Here is a 20,958-nt window from a genome sequence, read left to right as displayed (position 1 = left end):
AGGAACACTACCCAACTCCTTCTACGAAGCCACAATTACGCTGATACCAAAGCCACAAAAAGATCCAACAAAGAAAGAGAACTTCAGACCAATTTCCGTTATGAACATCGATGCAAAAATACTCAATAAAATTCTTGCCAACCGAATCCAAGAACACATCAAAACGATCATCCACCACGATCAAGTAGGCTTTATCCCGGGAATGCAGGGTTGGTTCAATATACGGAAATCCATCAATACAATCCACTACATAAACAAACTCAAAGAACAAAACCACATGGTCATTTCATTGGATGCTGAAAAAGCATTTGACAAAATTCAGCATCCTTTCATGCTTAAAGTCTTGGAGAGAACAGGAATTCAAGGCCCATACCTAAACATAGTAAAAGCAATATACAGCAAACCGGTAGCCAGCATCAAACTAAATGGAGAGAAACTTGAAGCAATCCCACTGAAATCAGGGACCAGACAAGGCTGCCCCCTTTCTCCTTATCTTTTCAATATTGTACTTGAGGTACTAGCTCGGGCAATTCGACAACATAAGGAGGTCAAAGGGATACAAATTGGAAAGGAAGAAGTCAAACTATCATTATTTGCAGACGACATGATCGTCTACCTAAGTGACCCAAAGAACTCCACTAGAGAGCTCCTACAGCTGATAAACAACTTCAGCAAAGTGGCAGGTTATAAAATCAACTCAAGCAAATCAGTGGCCTTCCTATACTCAAAGGATAAGCAGGCTGAGAAAGAAATTAGGGAAATGACCCCCTTCACAATAGCCTCAAACAGTATAAAGTATCTTGGGGTGACTCTTACCAAACATGTGAAAGATCTGTATGACAAGAACTTCAAGACTCTGAAGAAGGAAATGGAAGAAGACCTCAAAAACTGGGAAAACCTCCCATGCTCATGGATCGGTAGAATCAATATAGTTAAAATGGCCATTTTGCCTAAAGCACTATACAGATTCAATGCAATACCCATCAAAATCCCAACTCAATTCTTCACAGAGATAGAAAGAGCAATTATCAAATTCATCTGGAACAACAAAAAACCCAGGATAGCTAAAACTTTTCTCAGCAACAAAAGAAAATCTGGGGGAATCAGTATCCCTGACTTCAAGCAATACTACAGAGCAATAGTGTTAAAAACTGCATGGTATTGGTACAGTGACAGGCAGGAGGATCAATGGAACAGGATTGAAGATCCAGAAATGAACCCACACACCTATGGCCACTTGATCCTCGACAAAGAGGCTGAAAACATCCAATGGAAAAAAGATAGCCTTTTCAACAAATGGTGCTGGTTCAACTGGAGGTCAGCATGCAGAAGAATGCGAATTGATCCATCCTTATCTCCTTGTACTAAGCTCAAATCCAAATGGATCAAGGACCTCCACATAAAGCTAGACACTCTGAAGCTAATAGAAAAGAAACTGGGGAAGACCCTTGAGGACATCGGTACAGGGAGAAAGTTTATGAACAGAACACCAATAGCGTATGCTCTAAGAGCAAGAATTGACAAATGGGACCTCATAAAATTACAAAGTTTCTGTAAGGCAAAGGACACCATCAAGAGGACAAATCGGCAACCAACAAATTGGGAAAAGATCTTCACCAATCCTACATCAGATAGAGGGCTAATATCCAATATATATAAAGAACTCAAGAAGTTAGACTCCAGAAAACCAAACAACCCTATTAAAAAATGGGGTACAGAGTTAAACAAAGAATTCTCACCTGAAGAACTTCGGATGGCGGAGAAGCATCTTAAAAAATGCTCAACTTCATTAGTCATTAGGGAAATGCAAATCAAAACAACCCTAAGATTTCATCTTACACCAGTCAGAATGGCTAAGATTAAAAATTCAGGAGACAGCAGGTGTTGGAGAGGGTGTGGAGAAAGAGGAACACTCCTCCACTGCTGGTGGGGTTGCAAATTGGTACAACCACTCTGGAAATCAGTCTGGCGGTTCCTCCGAAAACTGGGCACCTCACTTCCAGAAGATCCTGCTATACCACTCCTGGGCATATACCCAGAAGACTCCCCACCATGTAATAAGGATACATGTTCTACTATGTTCATAGCAGCCCTATTTGTAATTGCCAGATGCTGGAAAGAACCCAGGTATCCCTCAACAGAAGAGTGGATGCAAAAAATGTGGTATATCTACACAATGGAGTACTATTCAGCCATTAGAAACAATGAATTCATGAAATTCTTAGGCAAATGGATGGAGCTAGAGAATATCATACTAAGTGAGGTAACCCAGACTCAAAAGGTGAATCATGGTATGCACTCACTAATAAGTGGATATTAACCTAGAAAACTGGAATACCCAAAACATAATCCACACATCAAATGAGGTACAAGAAGAAAGGAGGAGTGGCCCCTGGTTCTGGAAAGACTCAGTGAAACAGTATTCAGCAAAACCAGAACGGGGGAAGTGGGAGGGGGTGGGTGGGAGGACAGGGAAAGAGAAGGGGGCTTGCGGGACTTTCGGGGAGTGGGGGGGCTAGAAAAGGGGAAATCATTGGAAATGTAAATAAATTATATCAAATAAAAAAAAAAGAAAAGAAAAAAAAAGAAAAAAAGAAAAAAAAAGAAAAAAAGAAAAAAAAAAAAAAAGAAATACATGAGAACATGAGTTAACAGGTAGAAGCCCTTAAAGAGGAATCACAAAAATCCCTTAAAGAAATACAGGAAAACATGGGTCAGCAGGTAGAAGCCCTTAAAGAGGAAACACAGAAATACCTTAAAGAATTACAGGAAAACACAAACAAACAAGTGAAGGAACTGAACAAAACCATCTAGGATCTAAATATGGAAGTAGAAACAATGAAGAAATCACAAAGGGAGACAACTGTGGAGATAGAAAACCTTGGAAAGAAATCAGGAGTCATAGATGCAAACATCAACAATAGAATATAAGAGATAGAAAAAAGAATCTCAGGTGCTGAAGATACTATAGAAAACATTGACTCAACAATCAAAGAAAATGCAAAATACAAAAAGCTTGTAACTCCAAACATCCAAGAACTCCAGGACACAATGAGAAGACCAAACCTAAGGATTATAGGTATAGAAGAGAGCAAAGATTTACAAGATTTACAACTTAAAGGGCCAGTAAATATCTTCAAGAAAATTATAGAAGAAAACTTCCCTAACTTAAGAAAGAGATGCCCATGAACATACAAGAAGCCTTCAGAACTCCAAACAGCACACAATAATCAAAACACCAAATGCACCAAACAAAGAAAGAATATTAAAAGTAGTAAGGGAAAAAGGGCAAGTAACTTATAAAGGCAGACCTATCAGAATCACACCAGACTTCTTACCCGAGATGATGAAAGCTAGAAGATCCTGGACAGATCTTATACAGATCCTAAGAGAACACAAAAGCCAGCTCAGACTACTCTACCCAGCCAAACTCTTAATCACCATTGATGGAGAAACCAAGATATTCCATGGTTTTTAAAACCAAATTTACACAATATCTGTCCACAAATCCAGCCCTACAAAGGATAATAGATGGAAAACGCCAACACAAGGAGGGAAACTACACCCTAGAAAAAGCAAGAAAGTAATCTTCTAACAAACCCAAAAGAAGGTAACCATACAAACATAAAAATAACATCAAAAATATCAGGAAGCAACAATCACTATTCCCTAATATCTCTTAACATCAATGGACTCAATCCCCAATTAGAAGACATAGACTGCCAGAAATATTTTTATGTAAATTTTCAGTTTTATCATAAAATGTTCATAATTCTTCTTTCAATTAATTTAGTAATGTTTTTGTCTACCATTTTATCTGAATTATTTTCCATGATAATCTTCAATTTTAACATGTTTTCTATATTTCTTCTATTTTATCAGAAACATTTTTTCATGTAAATCTCTTTTTTCACAAAATATTTTTATTGCACTTTCAATTAATTTAGAAATGCTTTTTATGTCTACCATTTTATCTGTATAATTTTCCATGAAATAGTCAATTTTAACATGTTTTTATATATTTCTTGAATTTTGTCAGAAATATTTTCCATGTAAATCTTCAGTTTTATCAGAAAATGTTTATAATGACATTTTCAATCAACTTACAGATATTTTTATGCCTACTATTATATCTATATAATTTTCCATGAAAATCTTCAATTTTAACGTTTTTCTATACTTTTCTATAGTTTTACCAGAAATATTTTCCATGTAAATCTTCAATTATATCATAAACTGTTTCTACTTCCCTTTTCAATTAATTTAGCAATGTTTTTATGCCTACCATTTTATTCTTTAATTTTCCATGAAAATTGTCAATTTTAATGTATTTTTCTATATATTTTTTCAATTTTATCAGAAATATTTTCCATGTAAATCTTCAATTTTATCATAAAATGTTTTTACTTATTTTCAATAAATAACAGAAAAAGGTGATAAAATTAAAAAATAGTTTACATCACTGTATGATGTTAAATATTTCTAAAAACTACAAGGTTTATACAATAAAAGGTTAAAGTGTTCTAAAGTTGATTTATTATTGACTAAGATATTTTAAAATAAATTTGGTGTGGCTTGTTTGTGAAATGTACAAACATAAAGAAAGTTTGATATATGGAGTACTTATATGCACACACACACACACACACACACACACACACACATTTCTATTTATATAACAGTACTCAGGATGAACAGATCTTTCCTGAAATTTGTACAGGAAAAATAAATTTAAAATACAGGGCATTTAGAAAGCACTGAAAATTTCAAGGCAGTTAAATTATTTTGTGTATGTGTGTGTTCCTCAGTGTATATGCATGTGCAGAACGTACATGCCGGAGCCCTTGGAGAGAGAGAGGGAATCTGACCCCTGGGACTGGGGCCCTTGGAGACAGTGAGGGCATCTGACCCCTGGGACTGAAATTACAGGTGGCAGTGAGCCACCATGTGGGTGTGAATTCAGGTCCCTTGCAACTGTAATAAGAGCTCTAAACAAGGGGACACCTCTCTAACCCTCAAATCCCTTGTATCTAGTATTCCCTCATCCTTTTAAACAAGGTTCATTTTATACATCTCTAGCCTTCCCAGATTGAATCCTATATTACAATTCTGTTTTAGAACTCCTGCATGTGTCAAATGGGGGGGGGTAGTGTAAAAACACTCTCTGCATCTTTGTTAGAGATGTCTAATTTCATGGGTGCCATCTCCCAAGCTGCCCCCTGGAGGCTTTTCAACTTCAAGGCTGCTTGCAACCTCCCAAACACTTCAGAATGAGAGTTTGCCAAAACTTTGGTGAACAGGTGTTACCTTTCCAGAGCCTTAGGAGTGGGTTTAATGTCACCTGTGGCGACACCTTGCAGCTTGTGGCACCTCCCCCATGCATTCTTTCTGGATAAAGAATTCTGATGCTTGAAGTTGAGGTCTTTGCAGAATGTCTTCACACAACAAGTCTCTGCAACACGAGGCAAGCAGCATGCATAGCATTGCAGGCTTGTCTGCACCTCTAGAAAATGGCTCAAAGACTCCTTTCCACATAGCAGTCATGGGAGCCACAACGAGCCTGTGGACTGTCTAACCAAACTGGCTTAGGGTCTTCAGAAATTGGGGTGTGGATGAGATGAAGTGTGGGGTAGTGGGTGTGAACTGGCAGTTTATGTGCTTTACTTGACCCATATAGTCTGCCAGTGTTAGAAAAACATTTGCACTAACTTCAGAACAAGTATTTTACCTAAAACGTACTAGTTTTCTCTAAAGTATCCACAGACCTAGTAATAGTGAGCTTGCATCTTGTGCAGCAGCAGCAGCAGCAGCAGCAGCAGAGCCTAGTGGCGTGGCAGCCATTCCTTTAGAATGGTACCACTGGACTCAGTAATGCTTAGGGCTTTACATCAGCAGTTCCTGAACCAAGTCCCTGAAATACCTCCTGAACACAGGTAACATCTTTGGGAAGAAGGGATGGGATCCAGAAAACAGAAAGGATCTATGGATAATTGAGGTGAACTATGAAAGCAAGATCAGGATGGAGGGGGTCTATCCCCCTCCAAGGTGTGGCTCAATGGCTAAGAGAGTTAGGTTCCCAAGCATCCACATTGAGTGGTTCATAGTTACTTGTAACTCTAGCATGTCACACACACACACACACACACACACACACACACACACACACTATAAAAAGCACAATACAAATTATAACTTAAATATAGGTCCTGAGAAAGCAGTGGTACCAGGAGGAAGGCTTGCCTTTGTTCCTTTCGTGTTCTATGATGTTGGTGTTTCCTGCCAGGACTACTGCAGCAGGTTCTTATCCAGCATCCCCAGGCAGGCTCCATCTCAGTCCTCTGCTTGGAAACCACTGATGTTCTTCACTGCCTATGCAGCACTGTCCTAACACACTAACCTTAAGAGCCCACTCCCTTCTAAAAATTACCGAGGACCCTAAAGGTCACTAATTCAAAGGTGCAATGGCTTGTATCCTTTCCCTGGAGTTGTGTGTTCCCACCTTTGACCGTCTGCCTTTGTTGAACAGGATGGTGGATGTTGGCGGCCAGCGATCTGAACGACGGAAATGGATTCACTGCTTTGAGAGTGTCACTTCCATCATTTTCTTGGTTGCTCTGAGTGAATATGACCAGGTTCTGGCTGAGTGTGACAATGAGGTATGTTAGGGTTTGGGAACTCAGGGGTTTGCTGCTGGGGTGGGGGTGGCAGCTGTGGAAGGCAGTCTTACTTCTTCAATGTTTCAAGAAGCTAGCTAGTGAGGAAACAGACCCTTCTTCTCCACCAGCACTCAGGTGTCTGTTACCAATGCAATCTACAGGTGCACTCCAGACTCAGTGCTAATGTCCCTTAATGCTGACTTAAATATAGTCACTTGTTACTTAACAACAAAATAAGTTTCTAATGATAACTAAGATAGTTATCATTAGAGTTCACAGCCAGGTTTGGTGGCATACACCTTTAATCACAGCACTGTGGAAGCAGAGACAGGCAGATCTGTGTGAGTTCCAGGCTGGCCAAGGCTGCATAGTGAGGCCCTGTCTCAAGAAACCCAAACCAAACCAACAAGAAACAAACATCAAAAGACCCAAACAAAGAAATAGAAGACTTAGTCATTTTGTGACTAATTTAGATCGTCTGGCCTATAGTATACCAAGAGTCGTGGACCAGAACCCTGGATCCAGGGTAGCTGCCCACTAGAATTTCCTAAGGAACCTTGGGGAAAATGGAGTGTCCGGATTAAATAGCAAACTCTGGCTTGGTTGATTGACAGCAGCTGTGGCCTGAGAACAAGGACTGTTCTCAACATTCCCCCAGGTAAATATATCACAAAGGGTGGAAACAAGGAAAAAACAGATAGTACTGGGACTGGGTCAGGCGAACTCAGCTTACCAAGTCAGCACTTATAAACTGAGTAAAATCCAAGCTGGCCACACAAAGCTGACATTCATACTGCCGGTGGAATGCTGGAAGAAAAATACTGTCTTTTGGACATTGATTTTTGTACTATATATTTACTGGATTCCAGTGGGGCCAGTTTCATTCCCAATTCTCTTCAGAGACCCTAAGACATCCAACATTGTCTAACAATCCTCTCCCAACCACATCCCTTCCAAGACAGGGTTTCATGCCTCCTAAGCTGTCCTCAAACTGACGATGAACAAGAAGTAATCTTTGACTTCTGATCCTCCCGCCTTATACTGCCTTCCAGTGCTGGGATGCCTGCGTGTCACTGTATGGACTGAACCCAGGGCTTCAGCATGCTAGGCATCCCCAGCAGAAGCAGAACTGTTTCTAATAGATACCATGAGCAGATTCCTCACCCTCCAGAGAATGGCTCTCCCAAACTAGGCTCCTAGCTGAGCTGTCGGGGCAGAACTGCCCACTGAATGGAGCAGGTCAGGAGCTACCCAAGATTGCATTTGTTCTCACAACCCTGCAAGGGGCATCCAGGCAGGTACTGTGCCTCCTACAAAGCTGGAAGATGCTGGTAGATCTGTGACAGAATGTGACCAGGAATGTCAGTCACTTTGTGAGGTTATTTTCTGGGAGTACCAATGGCCTTCTAATGGTCTTTCCCTCTGAACTTAATTTAAGATTTCTTGACTGTTGTTTCAGGTTGTGGATGTAAATCACCAATACCCAGTATCAGGTGGTGGTCCATGAACTACAAACTTTATCTTCAGTGAAGGCTTCTCTCTGATAAGAACTACTATATTAACTCATTTACTTGTGCCTTCCTTGTGCCACCAGAGTAACTGTGGTTACTGCCTAGCTTTCCCAAATGGAATTTCAAAAGAGATATAGTTATAAAAAGTTAGGAATTCTTAGGAGTTTCTTAGGGTATTTATCAGAAGAGTCAAAGGATTGGTTGCTCAAAGGACCATGACATCAGTCAATATTCTTAAGGATTAAATATATGCTTTCCTCCAGGAAACCCCAGGTGTTTGGAGAGAAAGTAAACACTGTTATTCTGGCCTATTCTTTCCAGTTGGAGATACATGTTGGATATGTTTATTGTGCTATACAGATTTTTTCCCTTGGAGGTTAAGATAATACTGTATTTCAGAGAATCTTTAAAAGTGAACAAGTTTTCTCTGATAACACCTTCCGAACCTGTCTGTGCCTTGCAGTAGATTGATAGCTTGACCCTTTGGAGCATCCCTTGAACTTTGATGTTATGGTTGCTTTCTACTCTAAAGGAAAGTTCTTGCCTTTTTTTCCTCTTAGAAAATAGTTCAGAGAAAATGCTGTCAACAGTTGTCAGGTGATAGTTTGTTTCTGAGCTACCTACCTCCTCAAATTTGAGAGTTTTTAATATTGTCTTTGAAGGGTGTTACTTAAAATTACTGTCTGTAAGCATAATTGTCACCAGACTCACTTCTCTGTGGATTTGGGAAAGTAAAGTTTTTGGAACACTATGCTCATCCACCAAATTGGGACAACAGTGTTAACGTGGCCAAGGTCCTCTGCCATGTTAATTCCCTTCTCATCAGTCTAGCATGCCTGAGGGCTCAAGCTTGTGGCCCTCTGGGAAGACCTTTCCTTCCTCCTGTGTTACAATATACCTGAGGCATTGTGCAGAAACACATTCACTTGAAGCTGGTATCTCAGAACAATGAAGGAACACGAACACCTTTTCAAAAGAAGTAAACGTCCTGCTCAATGTTACATAAAAGGCTTGTTGAGGGCAAGAGAATGGAGCACGCTGAGGAGCTAGAAAGTGAACTAGGCCATGAGGGAGGAGGGAAGTGGAAGCTGCTCTGGGAGACCCATGCTCCCCATGGCAAGGCCGTGACCCCAAGGGGAGAGGACTATGGATACACCCAGCCACTTAGCATGCTGTTTCCAAGCCTTGGTTTTCTTCCTGGCTTACTGTAACTTCCTTGTTTCTCACCAGAACCGTATGGAGGAGAGCAAAGCCCTGTTTAAAACCATCATCACCTACCCCTGGTTTCTGAACTCCTCTGTAATTCTGTTCTTAAATAAGAAGGATCTTTTGGAAGAGAAAATCATGTACTCTCATCTAATTAGCTACTTCCCAGAGTACACAGGTAAGTTGTTCATTTGGGGAATGGTGCCTTCACACTAACCTTACGGACTTCTTTCCCAGGATCAAGCATGGCAGTCTTCATCATGGCGTTCTGTGACCTTCCTGACAGGCTCTGACTCATCAATTCAAATTCCAGTTCTCATTGCTGTGTTCATGGTTTTTCCTCAACATCTGCCACTGCAAGGGCCTGAATGCACATGTCGACACCTGACTCCTCTTGCTGGTCTGGCCCCACCTCAGGCACCTCACTTTCTGGCCTTCCACTTGGGTACCAGGGCCTTTCTATTGCCCTGGCAACTCTTTGGAGCAGAGCTGACTATAGTCAGCAGAGCTGCTGCTTTGTGAGTTACAGGGTGGCATCATCTTAGACACAGGGTGTGCGTTGAAGTCTTCCATGTATGAAGCTTGCTCAAGGCAGAGCAGTTCTCACTCTTGCTAATCACTCCTGCAACAAGAGGTCTCAGTATACTCTTGACACTGATATTTATGTTAATATTTCAGTGTACCTCCTTCTGCTTTGATTAAATACTCTGCTATTTATGGTAGCATTATTTAGGACTGTCAAGTTTTAAGACCCACCTAGTAATTCTAGTCTTGGCAGCACACTCCCTCACCCCCCACCCCCCAGCCCATACCTGCCTGTCAGTACAAATTAGTATTTCAAAAATGTTAGAAACAAAACTAGGCCATTAGGTCACTATTTTAAGACAAACCACTTTACAGTATAATTATTAGATATACTAGTAGACACTTTAAAAAGGCCAAATATTGGGCTAGGGAATGGCTTGGTAAAAACACCAGAAGCCACATAAAAGCCAGGCACAATCGTGAGGACTTGTAATCACAGAGCTGGGTCAGGGAAAGCAGCAGATCCCTGGGATTGGCTGCCCATCTAGTTGAACCTATTTGGTGAGTAGAACCCTTTGGTGAGGCCAATGAAAGACCCTGTCAATAGAGGTGTTTTGGCACTCCTGAGAGTAACATGACATTGTTCTCTGGTCTCATGCATGTACAGACACACACACACACACACACACCAGCATTTTGTGGATTGATAATGAAATGTTAATTACTCCAGGTAAACTTTCCTTAGATATAAAGTAAGTTATATTGGTCAGAGAAGGATCCCAGATAAGAACAAAAATACGTTATAAATGGATTGTGAGAGGACATGGTAGTGAGTCTGTATCTTTATTTATTATTCTCATGACCAGGACCAAAGCAAGATGTCAAAGCTGCCAGGGACTTTATCCTGAAGCTGTATCAAGACCAGAATCCTGACAAAGAGAAAGTCATCTATTCTCACTTCACATGTGCTACAGACACCGAGAATATCCGCTTTGTGTTCGCTGCTGTCAAAGACACAATCCTACAGCTAAACCTTCGGGAGTTCAACCTGGTGTAAACGGAAAGGCCTGCTCCTCTCAGATGGAGGGTGATCTGGAGCTGTTCCAGCCTGATCTACAAATGCCTGGACCAGGACCTAAGGACATTATGTACCCACAGGGACAGAGATGGGTAGTGCAATGTGAAAAATACTTTACCAACCTTTTAAGTGTCTTTAATTTTTGATTGTCTAGTTCTTTTCTTACCTTTGGCTGAAAGATTAGGTATAATTTTTAAGTGATTTCCCCTTTTAAACTAGTGTTCAGCAGCTACTAAAAATCACGAAACAGAGGGACTTGTTAATTTACAAATCATGCCTTCAGACCTCTGAGATCATTTAGGTGACTAAAACAACTTTATAGGCTTGATAATTTTAAAATAAATCTTTTAAGAAGCATTTCTAACATTTCTTTCCCTTAATACTTTAGTGTGACTCATGTAACAATTTACTAAACAACCAAAGACTTCTTTCTATGCCTTTTTGGGGATTATTTTTTATTTTAAAAACAGGGTCTTAAAGTAGCCCAGGCTGGCATCCAATTCAAATTTGCTGTGTAACTGAGCATGGCCTTGGTCATCCTGCCTAGATGTTCCATGCTCAGCTGGGATTTTTTCTTTTGAGACAGGACTTCACATATTCCATTCTGGTTGCAAACATACTCTCTGGTCAAGGATGACCTTGGACTTACGATTCTCTTGTCTTCATATGTACAACCTATTTAAGGCAGTTCTCACACTGTTGCTAATTCCTAGCATTAAGAGCTCTCAAACAGTGTGATTTTTCATTGATATTTACAGGTTAGGAATGCTTAGATTTATGTGTCACATGATCAGTTTATGTGATGCTTGGGATGGGCTTTGTACATGTTAGGCCAATGTTCTGCCAATGGAGCTACACCCCAAGCCAAAGATTTCTTTTAAAAAGCAGTTCTTTTCAAGTCAACTTTCTAAGCCAAATTAATATTATCCAAACATTAATTTTGCCACAATTTGATAAAACCAACTCTGACATATAAGTGGACTTTAAAAGACTGCATGTGTGTGTCCCCTAATGTGCATGGCCAGGTCTTATAGCTTATGGAATGGCTAAAGTAGAACTTGTTTAACAGATGTTATGTAAACCTTGCCAAAGCTCTGATGGCAATCAAAAATGTGCTGTTTGAACTGTGTACACTGCGCCTTTCTGGATACTATGAATACACTGTTCTACCCTGAACATCGCTGATGATGTGCTTCTTAGAGCTCGTGGCTGACAGTTCTGTTCAAAAGAAAAATGCTACAGTCTTAACAACTCAGCAGCTTTCCTGCTCCCCCCTTTGAAAGTCTTTACTCACCATGGTGTGCTGGAGCTCCTTCGTGGCTCAGTAAATGGTGTAGGTTCTGATTCCCAGGAAGCCAAGTACTTCATACTTAAGGGCTCGCTTGGGTGGCTTTGCTTGGACTGCTTACCCAGCAGTATGTCTGTACTTACCTAGACGGATCCACCTCTCACCAGTCTCAGAGGTCCCCAACTTAAAATGGCTCAGCATTTACGACAGTGAGAAAGTGAGAGAGATCCAACGGAAACTGCACTTTGAATTATGATCTCTTCTCAAGCTAGTGGTTTTTGGCCTGGTACTCTCTGAAGATGATGGGCAGTTACAAGCTGCAGCTCCCAGTCAGCCATCCATAGCATCATGAGGGGAAGCACGAACTTCTCCGTAGTATACTGGAGGTCCCAGAGGGTCAGTAGACTACGTGCACTTTCAGCTTCAATGCTTTTGGTCAGTGTGGGCTTGCTTAGTTAAGCCTCAGACTGGCTACATCCACTGCAGAACCACATGGCTTAATTCCAAGAGCTGAAATAAGTCATTCTTTCACCCAGAGACTGGACCTCCAGATTGTCAATTTGTTGGAACAATTGCCAAGTGTGAAACCATTCTACCAAAGAAGCATTATATTTAAAAAGTCAGTCTTCAGAACACACGATTCCAGCCAAAAATGTGGCAGAGGAAGGCCTTGTTGGGTATCAGTGGGAGGAATGGTCCTTGGTCACGTAAAGGCTCAACAGATGCCTGAACAAAGGGAAACCGGGGGAGGGGGAGGAGGGAGTGTGTTGGGTGGAGAGGCAGGCATATATGTGGAGGAAGGGGGAAGAAGGAAGGGGAGGGTTTGGGGGGTCTTAGGGGAGGGAGGATATTGGGAAAGGTTTTACCATTGGAAATGTAAATGAAGACAGTATTCAATAAAAAATAAATTTAAAAAAAGTCAGTCTTCAGTCTAGGCATGAAGAACTGGACGAAAATGATGCTAAATCTTATCTGACACAATTAGTCATCAAGACAAAGACAAAGGAGGGAGGAGCTTTTCAAGATACTTGATATAGCCAACTTGCCATGGCTAAAGTGATTAGCTGGGTCCCATTAGCCTCATCTGAAAAGCAGCATGCCAATACAGTCAGAGAAGGTGCCTCATAATGTGCAATTCTAGTATCAAGTACTTTCTAGCACTGAGCTACTGACAATTTAGCTTTTGGCTGACATACAAGAAAATAATGTCTTTTGGGGCAAGAGAGTTGTGGAATAAATAAAATTTGTTAATAAACACCTATTCCAGTTACAGCAAAGCCAAACTCTCCATATTAGAGATAACTTAGTAATTTCTGTTGGTATTTATTATGTTTGCAGACATTTTCCCTTAACCTTTCTTTTAAAGTATACTTATCAACTACTGAAGACACTAGCCATCTTAAGTTGGTGGCTGAGTCCACCAGTTATTCCACCTAGCTTTTAGTCGGTATGCTTGGCTAGAAGGCAACTGGAGTCAGGGCACTGATGTCTCAGAGTAATGCAGTTATTAATCTAACAGAAACGAACCTCAGTATTAGTTAAATACTCAGAGTTTAGACAGGCAGGAGAAGGTGAATGTTCCTAGTTCTACTCAATAACAACCAAGCCAGATGGAAGCCCACAAAGCTTTATTGGACTCACATATGGTTAAATGAGGCAGTCATCTTAGCATGCAATCCAAAGCTACCCCTTCAAGAAATACAGTTTCAAGTGTAGGTTAGGATTTCCAACAAAGTTTTAGAAAGAAAAAGACTAAGTTAAAATTTAAGAATAAGAACCACATTAGAAATGCCTGTGTTAATAAGGTTCTATCAAAATACACAAAACTAAGGCAGCGACTGTGTAATAGGTAATTAGGTCATGAAATACTGGGAATAGAAAAGTGAAGGAAACATGGATGCAGTAAAGAAATAGATATTTAAAAAGTGTAATAACCAACGGTCATGTTTGTACCAAATAATAAACATACCAAAGAAGATCAGGCTACTTAGTCAATATGAAAATAGTTAAGACACTAGTCTGGACATTTTATAAAAATGGAACTATACAATTTTAAGTCTATGAAAAGAAAGTATTTTTAAAGTATACCTTTCCTGGCAATTTTTTTTAACTGTAATACATTTGTACATGGAGATGATCACGTAAAAAAACTTTATATATGGTGTTCTAATAAGTCCCAAATATAATCTATAATTATTGGTGGGCATGAGTGTAGTAGCATTGACATTTAGAACATTCTATTATAACTGATAGTATATTGTTTTTGAAATGTTTTTCCGCCCAAATCCTGGTGATTTTTGGGTAGTCAATTAATCAACAGTGGTATGAAGACATCATAAGAAACACTGAGGCTTGTATCATGCTCTGCTTTAGGTAATACTTGTAATCAATGGACATTTTTATTTTAACAGCTTTGTCACAAAGTTTTACTAGAAGGAAACACTGATATCACACAAATATGTTCGGTGACAGAGATTCTAAATCAAGGCAATTTGATATAGATCACAGTAAGTGTTAAACTACAACTCAAATTTATATTTGTATAAATAACTCAATTTTGAAAAAACACTCTTAAATTGACCTATAAAATCTGAAGTTAGATTTCTTCTGTGTCAAGCTTTGGGTAACCCAACTTTTTCTTTTTTAAAGAATGCTATAATGCTTAAAAAAGAAAAAAAAACATCAAGAACCCATAATGTTAATGTAAAAATATTTTAAATGACATAAGTTATTTTACAAGAAAGGCAATAAAGTAGAAGAGGCTCCAATTGAACAAGCATTCATGGGGTTTCTGAGTAGGATGCAGCCCCTTCAAGTTTAACAAGGCAGCAGCATCTCCTGAGTCAGTGGGGAAGTCATGCAAGTGGGTATAATGCTCACATCTCCATGCTACATAGAATAGTCATAAGACATACAGTTTATCCAACTAATGTAAACTCAGCAGGTTAGCATTAACAATGAAATATAAACTTAAAAAATACATTAAAATGATCAGGCAGAGTGTGAAGGGTTCCTTTCTAGATGGAGGAGTGATACATGATTCTATGGAGCACCAAAGGAAACCAGACTGATGAGTTCCTATTCAATCCGGTGTAAGAAATCAAGTCTTGTCTATTTGGGTCCTATGGACACGAGGACATGCAGTATTTTTAGTTAAAGGGTACTGTTATTTATATGGCACTCTCACTGAGTGAGAGCTCTGGTTCTATAATACTGTCTCCTACAGAGCTAGCTACCCATTTTCAGCATTTTTTGCTACCTGCCATCATGAGTCAGACAGAAGGCAAATGGGAGTAAGATGATCTGTAGCCAGAGGCTCTTGGCCAGTGGTCTTTTTAGGTGTCCTCTGCAGAGTTAATTTTCTATACATCATCTGGTCCTACTGGTCTCCTATGAGGAAAGGGAAGTAAAAATACTTCATACACTAGAATAAGCGCTCTCATGACTTTACACTCTAAAGATGACTGCTTGCTCCAAATCTGTTCTTCCTTACCAACTCAAGCCATCCTATCCACAGGAGAGCACAGTTCCAACAGTTACCAGACAGCCCATGCTGCCTCCCTAGTCTTTCAGGCTATTTATTCATTTTTCTTTTTTAAAATCTAACACTACAAAGTGTTATATTCCACATTGTTATAAATGAAGAGTATTTGTTCTTACGTGTTCTCTTGTTCATGTACTTCTTTACGTTCCAATTTTGAAATATGGTTATATTTAGTTATTAAATTGATTTCATGACCCATTGGTTAAGATCTATACAGGGATGGAAATGGAGAGGAGACTGAGGAAAAGAAGGTCCAGCGACCGGCTCTAAGTGGCATCCAGCTCAAGGGGAGGCCCCAAGGCCTGACACTATTACTGAGGCTATGGAGCGCTCATAAAAAGGGACCTAGCATGATAGCATTCCAGAGGACCCAACAAGCAGCTGAAAGAGTCAGATGCAGATATTTGCCCCCAACCAACGGACAGAAGCAGCGGATCCCTGCTGTTGAATTAGGGAAGGCTGAATGAAGCTGAGGGCGACCCTGTAGGAGGAGCAGCAGTCTCAATTAATCTGGACTCCTGGGATCTCTCAAACACTGGACCACCAAATAGGCAGCATATACCAGCTGATATGAGGTCCCTAGCACACATACAGTAGAGGACTGCCAGGTCTAGGTTTATTCAGAGATGATGCACCTAACCCTCAAGAAACTGGAGGTCCCCAGGAGTTTAGAGATGAGGTAGGGTCAGGGATAGGAACATCCATGTGGAAATGTGGGCGGGTGGGGGGAGCTTTGGGACATGGACAGTCAAAAGGTTGATAGGGGTTGGCTGGGTGGGGAATAATATGGAGTGTATAAAAATAATAAAAATATTTATTTAAAAAAAAAGAAAAAGGAAAAACACTGCCACTGAGGATTTCAATTGTACCAGAGACACAGAAAAGCTCCTAAAGCAAAGGCCTGCAGCACAGGCAGATCTGACTGCTCTAGTTACCTATTCTATAAACAGATATGGCTTATGCTTTCTGTGCTTTTGTCTCAGTCTTTTTAATGCAGAGGCCTATGCAAGGGAACAACTGGCACATGGTGAAGAATCAACCAACATGGCGAGAACACACTATAAGACACTCAATGCTGAGTATTTTGTTTTTTAAAACTAGGAAGGCATGGGATACTACCCTGTGGGATGCTTCTAAGAGATTAGATACTAGCATAGTGGCACTCACTGGGATACTACTGCTACTGCATAGATAAGAAAAAAAGACAATTATAATAGAGATCATTGAAAACTCCAAGATATCAGATGCTAGAGAGCATGTGTGCAAAGCACACACACACACACACACACACATACACACACAAATGGGACAAGCCCGAACACCGATTCCAGGATGGTTTTTCTTAAAAGATTCTAGATTCTGAAAAAGACTACTGAATCAAACATGTAACTGCAAATTATATGACATTAAGCTAATGCCTCATTGAATGGTTAGTGTTCCTAGTTTTCACTGTTGTTTAGACAGACGATCTAAAACAATATGTGTCATTCTACTGCACAGTCTGAGAGAGTGATGGGTACAGGATTCATGAAGAATAAGAGCTATGTCTTGGGTTTTATTGATAGCGAAACAAGGAGGATAGGCACGTAAGCTATGTATGTGCACGAGTAATGAGGCCATGCTGCTGGCTGTCATAAAACACAGAATTGCTATGCTATTACTTTTATATTTTACCATGGTATACCAGAGGAGTTATGAATCTACTTTTTCTGAGCTTATGAAAGAAGTAATCAATGAGGAATTTAACTCTCAGCAGTGACTGGGATGCAAGGAAAGCAACATTCCAGATGAGGAGATGATACCAATCTTCACAGGTTTAATCTGCAAACTTGGAGGGGTTCAGCAACAGAGAAAATGTATACTTTACCTTTGGGATACACAACTACAACAATCTGAGATGTGTCATCTTTTTATCCAATTTATGTTTATCAGGGATAACATTCTGGGGATGCTACCAATAGCACTGTTTTCTTTGCAATGATATAGTAACAATAGCAGGATTGGGCAGCAACAGTGGCAGTTACAGTCTGGCAAGCTATTCATTCTAGCTTTTACAGCAAAGCAAGGGCAAGCCTGCAGATTAAATATCCATTGACCAAACAGACCTTCAACACTAGTTTTAACAAATTGGTAACACATACAATATACATTAAATACTGTGTGTTATTCAATAACCGATTAAGACATTCTGTTTATAGCTCACACTGGACTCTAGCTCATTCTGTTTAACTTTAAACAGTCCATTAATAGTAAAGAGCAGACAGCATGGACAAAAACCAAGGGGGAGAAGCCTGCAGCCTCAGTTTTTTATATGGCGAGCTCAGAATTTTTGTAATGACAAGCCTATATGTTTAAACAAGTACTTTTCCTCGCCTTATCCTAAGGCGACAGGGTAGGTGACCGGTTAAATTTTAGGGTTTGCACTGTAACTCAAGAAAGGGTTCTTAATTCTAGAGCATAATTCATTACAGCTAAGATTTTGGAGTTTGTCTTTTCTGTATTTTTTAAATTCCTGTTACCAGTAAACAGAAGGTAATCATCATTAAGGCTTTAAATTTTTACTTTGAAAACAACTGTCTTTTAAAAAAACAAACTGGGTAAATTCACGGAGTTCTCCTGAGGAAGTATTTCTAAGGCTAAAAGGATCAGGAGGGGTCTTTATTTTGCTGGGTATGATAATTCAGTTTGTAAAGCCTTTCTTTAGTCTATGACCCAAGGGGTATTATGCTCAATCTTAGAAAAGATTGTTTTTCCACAGTTATACTATGCATGTTCGTATAATCCAAATAATTTGTTTAAAAAATAAGGAAAATACCAAAATATTTATTTGTAAAAAGAACTTCATGATTCTGCAGAAATTCCCCAAGTCTTGTCCCTGCTGAGGCAGTGCTTAAGGTGCTCACTGTCTACTCCAGGGGAGGAGAGGAGGCAGGCATGAGGGAAGTCTCGGTGTTAACTGGGAAAAGCACATTCTGCTTGAGTAGACTGTGACCATCTACACTACTGAGAGGATCCTGGAATAAACACTTCTTTTTTTTTTTTTTTAAATCCTAAGAATCATAACCGGATGCATGATTCAGAATAGGAAACTGAATGGACCATTTGCACTTTAATCACAGACCTGTTGTTTATCAGACTGATTCTGTTTTTTTCTTTTTAAAGCATCTAAAAACCACAGGATCCCTGAAATGACTCCTCTTCTCCATAGGCGTTAGGAGGCCCAGCATGGGAACCAGGCTAACGGCTTTCCGCACCTCTGCACAGCATTCCCTCTTCACAGTCTTGGGGATGGTTCTCTTGCTTCTTCCAGTTTTGTAAGGATCCACTGTTGGGGAGAAGTAAAGCAACATTTACTAATTTTCAATGAATTTGAGATGAAACAAAATATAATGAATGGAAATCTAAAAGTCATCATAAAGTTTAGACATAAACTGATAACCACTAGTTAACCTACATAATGTAGAAGAGCATATGGGCACAGCCCATATTCTCTGAGATCTCTCTAAGATCCCTGGAACTGCCCTCACTAGAGATAAGGAAACTGGGTGAGACCAGAGCACTTGCTTATTAAGTAAGGAAACAAAGAGACAGTGAAGAAGGAATGCAAGAGTTGTCCATACTACACTGTGCCTCAACTTCAAGCAACTCTGCATGGAAAGAAGTTCCTGCTCAGTCAACTAAGCACAGGTCTTACACTTCAACCCAGCCATGCCAGAGTAAAACCCTGAAGTGCCAAGGCTAATTCCTGGTTAATGGTACAATGAAGCCATGATAGGTGGCCGATTACAATGACCATGACTCCCCCAACTTAGCAGCAGAGGACTAAGCAAGATACTGCATGCTGGAGAACAGAACACAGGCTAGAACAGGCTTGGCCATGACAGACTTAGCACTCAGCAGAAACTCAAGTTCCACATGGGCTGCATTAAAGACTGCATCTATGAATACTTATGTAGAATATAAATGGATTAAATACTCCAACTAAAAGACAGTGCGATTGACTGGAGTAGGAACCCATACAACCCCAAACCCAACTCTAATATGTGATTTATAAGAAATGGATTCATCTCTCAGGACATTTTTAACCACTTACCACTGTATTTTAACAAATAAGAACAAACCAAACTCCAAATTTGAGGGAAAGAGTAAGAATCAAAACAGAATAAAGGAAGGGAGACAAAAAAATGAAGTCCTTGTTCTTTGAAAAGATAAACACATTAGACAAAGTTCTAGAGTCAGAACTAAAAAAGATATTACACAATGATATCAGAGAAATAAAGTTCATTAGAGGTTATTATGAATAGCTTTGTGCCAAAAAATGGTAATCAAAATATAAAAAAAACCCACACCTGTAGATGTACTCACTTTACCAAGAGTGACACACATACACAAACCCAGAAAGTATAGCTCATTAAAAATGAATGAAATTAAATCAGTAATAAAGTCAGCATACTGTGTCCTTTTGCACCAGGTCACATGTGTATTACTGCCTCAGTGTTTTATTCCTCTTTCTTGGTAATCATCCCCCCTTCCTATGATTAGCATGCCAATATTGCCTTTAACCACAACATCTTGATAGAAATTGCGCAGCATTTGTTGACGGGTCCAAGGAGGAGAACAGTTAGGATCTAGAAGTGACAATGAACTAGCAGATAGCCATATTCAATGGAGAATGTAGTGAGAAGCCAGGAGGTCAGTCTTTGATCTGATTCTGGGCACACTGATGAGGTGGAAGGCCCGGTAACCAAGCAGTGTCTTCACTACAATTCATGTGACCTCAGTTCATAGGTTTTCTTCTGTTGCAATCCCCAAAGGATCATAGTACTTTTCAGTTCAGACCATTCCCATTTCAAGGAAACTGAGGTTAATTGACTTCCCTCAGCTGTTCTAGCAAGCAAGAGAGGAAATCCTGAAACCTAGCTTTTCTGACTACAGGCCTGGCCTCACCATGTGGATAGCCTTTCTCTGCTGGGATAGACAGATTAACATTAGAGCAAAATGATTCTTGTTGTTTGCTGACTTGGTAAAAACTGAAGTATTAGAGTAAACATTTAAAAGAAGAACATGTTGAAACCTGTGACTTCAGCTCTTCAGAGGTTAAAGCAGGAGAACTGTGGGGTCAATGATATCCTAGACTATGCAGTGAGGCC

General features: G+C 39.9%; 2 protein-coding genes across 2 annotated transcripts in view; one reads left to right on the top strand and one right to left on the bottom strand.

Annotated features, from left to right (window-relative positions):
* Positions 1–13,004, top strand: part of Gna14 (G protein subunit alpha 14) — a 178,500-nt gene extending 165,496 nt beyond the window's left edge. The window contains exons 5-7 of the mRNA XM_052188756.1: positions 6,527–6,656; positions 9,398–9,551; positions 10,765–13,004. Of these exons, the coding sequence (XP_052044716.1) occupies positions 6,527–6,656; positions 9,398–9,551; positions 10,765–10,955 (475 nt within the window). The 3' untranslated portion in view covers positions 10,956–13,004. The remainder of the gene's footprint in view (positions 1–6,526; positions 6,657–9,397; positions 9,552–10,764) is intronic.
* A 5,831-nt stretch (positions 13,005–18,835) lies between these two features.
* Positions 18,836–20,958, bottom strand: part of Vps13a (vacuolar protein sorting 13 homolog A) — a 172,800-nt gene continuing 170,677 nt past the window's right edge. The window contains exon 72 of the mRNA XM_052188728.1: positions 18,836–19,133. Within this exon, the coding sequence (XP_052044688.1) occupies positions 19,083–19,133 (51 nt within the window). The 3' untranslated portion in view covers positions 18,836–19,082. The remainder of the gene's footprint in view (positions 19,134–20,958) is intronic.

The sequence above is a fragment of the Apodemus sylvaticus genome, chromosome 1, assembly GCF_947179515.1.
Source record: "Apodemus sylvaticus chromosome 1, mApoSyl1.1, whole genome shotgun sequence".
NCBI classification, from domain to species: domain Eukaryota; kingdom Metazoa; phylum Chordata; class Mammalia; order Rodentia; family Muridae; genus Apodemus; species Apodemus sylvaticus.
This window is presented reverse-complemented; position numbering and strand designations above follow the sequence as displayed.